General features: G+C 75.2%; 1 protein-coding gene across 1 annotated transcript in view; it reads left to right on the top strand.

The window, feature by feature from the left end:
* Positions 1–316: 316 nt before the first annotated feature.
* Positions 317–6,000, top strand: part of dnmt1 (DNA (cytosine-5-)-methyltransferase 1) — a 51,945-nt gene continuing 46,261 nt past the window's right edge. Inside the window, exon 1 of the mRNA XM_041177274.1 lies at positions 317–573. Within this exon, the coding sequence (XP_041033208.1) occupies positions 515–573 (59 nt within the window). The 5' untranslated portion in view covers positions 317–514. The remainder of the gene's footprint in view (positions 574–6,000) is intronic.

The following is a 6,000-nucleotide window of genomic DNA, read 5'->3' as shown; positions in this document are numbered from 1 at the left end:
GGGTGGAAAAACACTGACAAACAATGAAAAGAAATCCCCCTATTATTTATTCGGGATCCCGATGATCAATGATCAGAACTGAGAGCATCTACCACAATAAGGGAGGGGGGATATCAGCAAGGGTTTTAGGATAATTCTCAACCTGTCAATATTTGAAAGATGAAAATCAATCGGAACCTTACTTACAGTAATTACAGATTATTTTCCATAAACCAACAAGGTTTGGATTGAAAAATGACGAAAATTTTTTAACAATAATTTAAGATTTCTCCCTTCCTTGGAGGGCGTGGACGAGTCCTGATCGCGCGCGAAAATCCCCGCCCGCGCGCGCTGCTGTTTTCCGCCGCCGGAGCCGCGCGGACCCCGAAACCCGGATTCCACCTCAGACCCGGAGCCGCCTCAAACCCCGAAACCCGGATTCCGCCTCGGACCCGGAGCCGCCGAAACCCCGATTTCCCCCCCCCCCCCCCCCCTCAAAAGCCGGAGTCCTCGAGCCCGGAGCCGCCCGTTCACGATGCCAGCCCGGACCGGCGGCGCTGCCGCCTCCTCCCTGCCCGAGGAGATCAGAAAGCGGTGAGTTCCCCTCAAGCGAGGCCCGGCCCGAGCCTGAGGCCTCCGTCCCCGGCTGTTTATTTACCGCACACCCACCTCCCCTCCCCCGGCTCCTTCACTTCGCCCCCATCCCCAACCCACACTCACTGTTAATGATGTCGGCAGGAAAGCGTTAAATAAACTCCGCGGGGCCTGAGCGACGGCGCCGGAGGATTTGGCGCCAAACTGCAGGCTGCCCCCTCCCCGTCCCCGGGTCTCTCTTCTCTTCCCCCCCCCCCCCCCTCGCGCCCCATCTCTTCCCCCCCCCCCCCCCTCGCGCCCCATCTCTTCCCCCCCCCCCCTCGCGCCCCGTCTCTTCCCCCCCCCCCCCTCGCGCCCCGTCTCTTCCCCCCCCCCCCCTCGCGCCCCATCTCTTCTCCCCCCCCCTCGCGCCCCGTCTCTTCCCCCCCTCGCGCCCCGTCTCTTCCCCCCCTCGCGCCCCATCTCTTCCCCCCCTCGCGCCCCATCTCTTCCCCCCCCCCTCGCGCCCCGTCTCTTCCCCCCCCCCCCCCCTCGCGCCCCGTCTCTTCCCCCCCCCCCCCTCGCGCCCCGTCTCTTCCCCCCCCCCCCCCTCGCGCCCCATCTCTTCCCCCCCCCCTCGCGCCCCGTCTATTCCCCCCCCTCGCGCCCCGTCTCTTCCCCCCCCCCTCGCGCCCCATCTCTTCCCCCCCCCCTCGCGCCCCATCTCTTCCCCCCCCCCTCGCGCCCCATCTCTTCCCCCCCCCCTCGCGCCCCATCTCTTCCCCCCCCCCTCGCGCCCCGTCTCTTCCCCCCCCCCTCGCGCCCCGTCTCTTCCCCCCTCGCGCCCCATCTCTTCCCCCCTCGCGCCCCATCTCTTCCCCCCCTCGCGCCCCATCTCTTCCCCCTCGCGCCCCATCTCTTCCCCCCCTCGCGCCCCGTCTCTTCCCCCCCCTCGCGCCCCGTCTCTTCCCCCCCCTCGCGCCCCGTCTCTTCCCCCCCCTCGCGCCCCGTCTCTTCCCCCCCCTCGCGCCCCGTCTCTTCCCCCCCCTCGCGCCCCGTCTCTTCCCCCCCCTCGCGCCCCGTCTCTTCCCCCCCCTCGCGCCCCGTCTCTTCCCCCCCCTCGCGCCCCGTCTCTTCCCCCCCCTCGCGCCCCGTCTCTTCCCCCCCCTCGCGCCCCGTCTCTTCCCCCCCCTCGCGCCCCGTCTCTTCCCCCCCCTCGCGCCCCATCTCTTCCCCCCCCTCGCGCCCCATCTCTTCCCCCTCGCGCCCCATCTCTTCCCCCCTCGCGCCCCATCTCTTCCCCCCTCGCGCCCCGTCTCTTCCCCCCTCGCGCCCCATCTCTTCCCCCCCTCGCGCCCCGTCTCTTCCCCCCCTCGCGCCCCGTCTCTTCCCCCCCTCGCGCCCCGTCTCTTCCCCCCCTCGCGCCCCGTCTCTTCCCCCCCTCGCGCCCCGTCTCTTCCCCCCCTCGCGCCCCGTCTCTTCCCCCCCCTCGCGCCCCGTCTCTTCCCCCCCTCGCGCCCCGTCTCTTCCCCCCCTCGCGCCCCGTCTCTTCCCCCTCGCGCCCCAGTCTCTTCCCCCCTTCGCGCCCCGTCTCTTCCTCCCCTCGCGCCCCCGTCTCTCCCCCCCTTCGCGCCCCATCTCTTCCCCCCCTCGCGCCCCATCTCTTCCCCCCCTCGCGCCCCATCTCTTCCCCCCCTCGCGCCCCATCTCTTCTCCCCCCCCGCGCCCCATCTCTTCCCCCCCTCGCGCCCCATCTCTTCCCCCCCCCTCGCGCCCCATCTCTTCCCCCCCCCTCGCGCCCCATCTCTTCCCCCCCCCTCGCGCCCCATCTCTTCCCCCCCCCTCGCGCCCCATCTCTTCCCCCCCCCTCGCGCCCCGTCTCTTCCCCCCCCCTCGCGCCCCGTCTCTTCCCACCTCGCGCCCCGTCTCTTCCCCCCCTCGCGCCCCGTCTCTTCCCCCCCTCGCGCCCCGTCTCTTCCCCCCCTCGCCCCCTCTCTTTCCCCCCCCTCGCGCCCCGGCTCTGTTCCCCCCCTCCCCGCGCCCCGTCTCTTCCCCCCCTCGCGCCCCGTCTCTTCCCCCCCTCGCGCCCCGTCTCTTCCCCCCCTCGCGCCCCGTCTCTTCCCCCCCTCGCGCCCCGTCTCTTCCCCCCCTCGCGCCCCGTCTCTTCCCCCCCTCGCGCCCCGTCTCTTCCCCCCCTCGCGCCCCGTCTCTTCCCCCCCTCGCGCCCCGTCTCTTCCCCCCCTCGCGCCCCGTCTCTTCCCCCCCTCGCGCCCCGTCTCTTCCCCCCCTCGCGCCCCGTCTCTTCCCCCCCTCGCGCCCCGTCTCTTCCCCCCCTCGCGCCCCGTCTCTTCCCCCCCTCGCGCCCCGTCTCTTCCCCCCCTCGCGCCCCGTCTCTTCCCCCCCTCGCGCCCCGTCTCTTCCCCCCCTCGCGCCCCGTCTCTTCCCCCCCTCGCGCCCCGTCTCTTCCCCCCCTCGCGCCCCGTCTCTTCCCCCCCTCGCGCCCCGTCTCTTCCCCCCCTCGCGCCCCGTCTCTTCCCCCCCTCGCGCCCCGTCTCTTCCCCCCCTCTGCGCCCCGTCTCTTCCCCCCCCTCGCGCCCCGTCTCTTCCCCCCCTCGCGCCCCGTCTCTTCCCCCCTCGCGCCCCGTCTCTTCCCCCCCTCGCGCCCCGTCTCTTCCCCCCTCGCGCCCCGTCTCTTCCCCCCCTCGCGCCCCGTCTCTCCCCCCCTCGCGCCCCGTCTCTTCCCCCCCTCGCCCCCGTCTCTTCCCCCCCTCGCGCCCCGTCTCTTCCCCCCCTCGCGCCCCGTCTCTTCCCCCCCTCGCGCCCCGTCTCTTCCCCCCCGCGCGCCCCGTCTCTTCCCCCCCTCGCGCCCCGTCTCTTCCCCCCCTCGCGCCCCGTCTCTTCCCCCCCTCGCGCCCCGTCTCTTCCCCCCCTCGCGCCCCGTCTCTTCCCCCCCTCGCGCCCCGTCTCTTCCCCCCCTCGCGCCCCGTCTCTTCCCCCCCTCGCGCCCCGTCTCTTCCCCCCCTCGCGCCCCGTCTCTTCCCCCCCTCGCGCCCCGTCTCTTCCCCCCCTCGCGCCCCGTCTCTTCCCCCCTCGCGCCCCGTCTCTTCCCCCCCTCGCGCCCCGTCTCTTCCCCCCCTCGCGCCCCGTCTCTTCCCCCCCTCGCGCCCCGTCTCTTCCCCCCCTCGCGCCCCGTCTCTTCCCCCCCTCGCGCCCCGTCTCTTCCCCCCCTCGCGCCCCGTCTCTTCCCCCCCTCGCGCCCCGTCTCTTCCCCCCCTCGCGCCCCGTCTCTTCCCCCCCTCCGCGCCCCGTCTCTTCCCCCCCTCGCGCCCCGTCTCTTCCCCCCCTCGCGCCCCGTCTCTTCCCCCCCTCGCGCCCCGTCTCTTCCCCCCCTCGCGCCCCGTCTCTTCCCCCCCCTCGCGCCCCGTCTCTTCCCCCCCTCGCGCCCCGTCTCTTCCCCCCCTCGCGCCCCGTCTCTTCCCCCCCTCGCGCCCCGTCTCTTCCCCCCCTCGCGCCCCGTCTCTTCCCCCCCTCGCGCGCCCGTCTCTTCCCCCCCCTCGCGCCCCGTCTCTTCCCCCCTCGCGCCCCGTCTCTTCCCCCCTCGCGCCCCGTCTCTTCCCCCCCTCGCGCCCCGTCTCTTCCCCCCCTCGCGCCCCGTCTCTTCCCCCCCTCGCGCCCCGTCTCTTCCCCCCCTCGCGCCCCGTCTCTTCCCCCCCTCGCGCCCCGTCTCTTCCCCCCCTCGCGCCCCGTCTCTTCCCCCCCCTCGCGCCCCGTCTCTTCCCCCCCCTCGCGCCCCGTCTCTTCCCCCCCTCGCGCCCCGTCTCTTCCCCCCCTCGCGCCCCGTCTCTTCCCCCCCTCGCGCCCCGTCTCTTCCCCCCCTCGCGCCCCGTCTCTTCCCCCCCTCGCGCCCCGTCTCTTCCCCCCCTCGCGCCCCGTCTCTTCCCCCCCTCGCGCCCCGTCTCTTCCCCCCTCGCGCCCCGTCTCTTCCCCCCCTCGCGCCCCGTCTCTTCCCCCCCTCGCGCCCCGTCTCTTCCCCCCCTCGCGCCCCGTCTCTTCCCCCCCTCGCGCCCCGTCTCTTCCCCCCCTCGCGCCCCGTCTCTTCCCCCCCTCGCGCCCCGTCTCTTCCCCCCCTCGCGCCCCGTCTCTTCCCCCCCTCGCGCCCCGTCTCTTCCCCCCCTCGCGCCCCGTCTCTTCCCCCCCTCGCGCCCCGTCTCTTCCCCCCCTCGCGCCCCGTCTCTTCCCCCCCTCGCGCCCCGTCTCTTCCCCCCCTCGCGCCCCGTCTCTTCCCCCCCTCGCGCCCCGTCTCTTCCCCCCCTCGCGCCCCGTCTCTTCCCCCCTCGCGCCCCGTCTCTTCCCCCCCTCGCGCCCCGTCTCTTCCCCCCCTCGCGCCCCGTCTCTTCCCCCCCTCGCGCCCCGTCTCTTCCCCCCCTCGCGCCCCGTCTCTTCCCCCCTCGCGCCCCGTCTCTTCCCCCCCTCGCGCCCCGTCTCTTCCCCCCCTCGCGCCCCGTCTCTTCCCCCCCTCGCGCCCCGTCTCTTCCCCCCCTCGCGCCCCGTCTCTTCCCCCCCCTCGCGCCCCGTCTCTTCCCCCCCTCGCGCCCCGTCTCTTCCCCCCCTCGCGCCCCGTCTCTTCCCCCCCTCGCGCCCCGTCTCTTCCCCCCCTCGCGCCCCGTCTCTTCCCCCCCTCGCGCCCCGTCTCTTCCCCCCCTCGCGCCCCGTCTCTTCCCCCCCTCGCGCCCCGTCTCTTCCCCCCCTCGCGCCCCGTCTCTTCCCCCCCTCGCGCCCCGTCTCTTCCCCCCCTCGCGCCCCGTCTCTTCCCCCCCTCGCGCCCCGTCTCTTCCCCCCCTCGCGCCCCGTCTCTTCCCCCCCTCGCGCCCCGTCTCTTCCCCCCCTCGCGCCCCGTCTCTTCCCCCCCTCGCGCCCCGTCTCTTCCCCCCCTCGCGCCCCGTCTCTTCCCCCCCTCGCGCCCCGTCTCTTCCCCCCCTCGCGCCCCGTCTCTTCCCCCCTCGCGCCCCGTCTCTTCCCCCCCTCGCGCCCCGTCTCTTCCCCCCTCGCGCCCCGTCTCTTCCCCCCCTCGCCGCCCCGTCTCTTCCCCCCCTCGCGCCCCGTCTCTTCCCCCCCTCGCGCCCCGTCTCTTCCCCCCCTCGCGCCCCGTCTCTTCCCCCCCTCGCGCCCCGTCTCTTCCCCCCCTCGCGCCCCGTCTCTTCCCCCCCTCGCGCCCCGTCTCTCCCCCCCTCGCGCCCCGTCTCTTCCCCCCCTCGCGCCCCGTCTCTTCCCCCCCTCGCGCCCCGTCTCTTCCCCCCCTCGCGCCCCGTCTCTTCCCCCCCTCGCGCCCCGTCTCTCTTCCCCCCTCGCGCCCCGTCTCTTCCCCCCCTCGCGCCCCGTCTCTTCCCCCCCTCGCGCCCCGTCTCTTCCCCCCCTCGCGCCCCGTCTCTTCCCCCCCCTCGCGCCCCG

This window comes from Carcharodon carcharias, chromosome 30 (genome assembly GCF_017639515.1).
Source record: "Carcharodon carcharias isolate sCarCar2 chromosome 30, sCarCar2.pri, whole genome shotgun sequence".
NCBI classification, from domain to species: Eukaryota; Metazoa; Chordata; class Chondrichthyes; order Lamniformes; family Lamnidae; genus Carcharodon; species Carcharodon carcharias.
The sequence above is the reverse complement of the archived record's forward strand: the minus strand, read 5'-3'. Positions and strand labels throughout refer to the sequence as shown.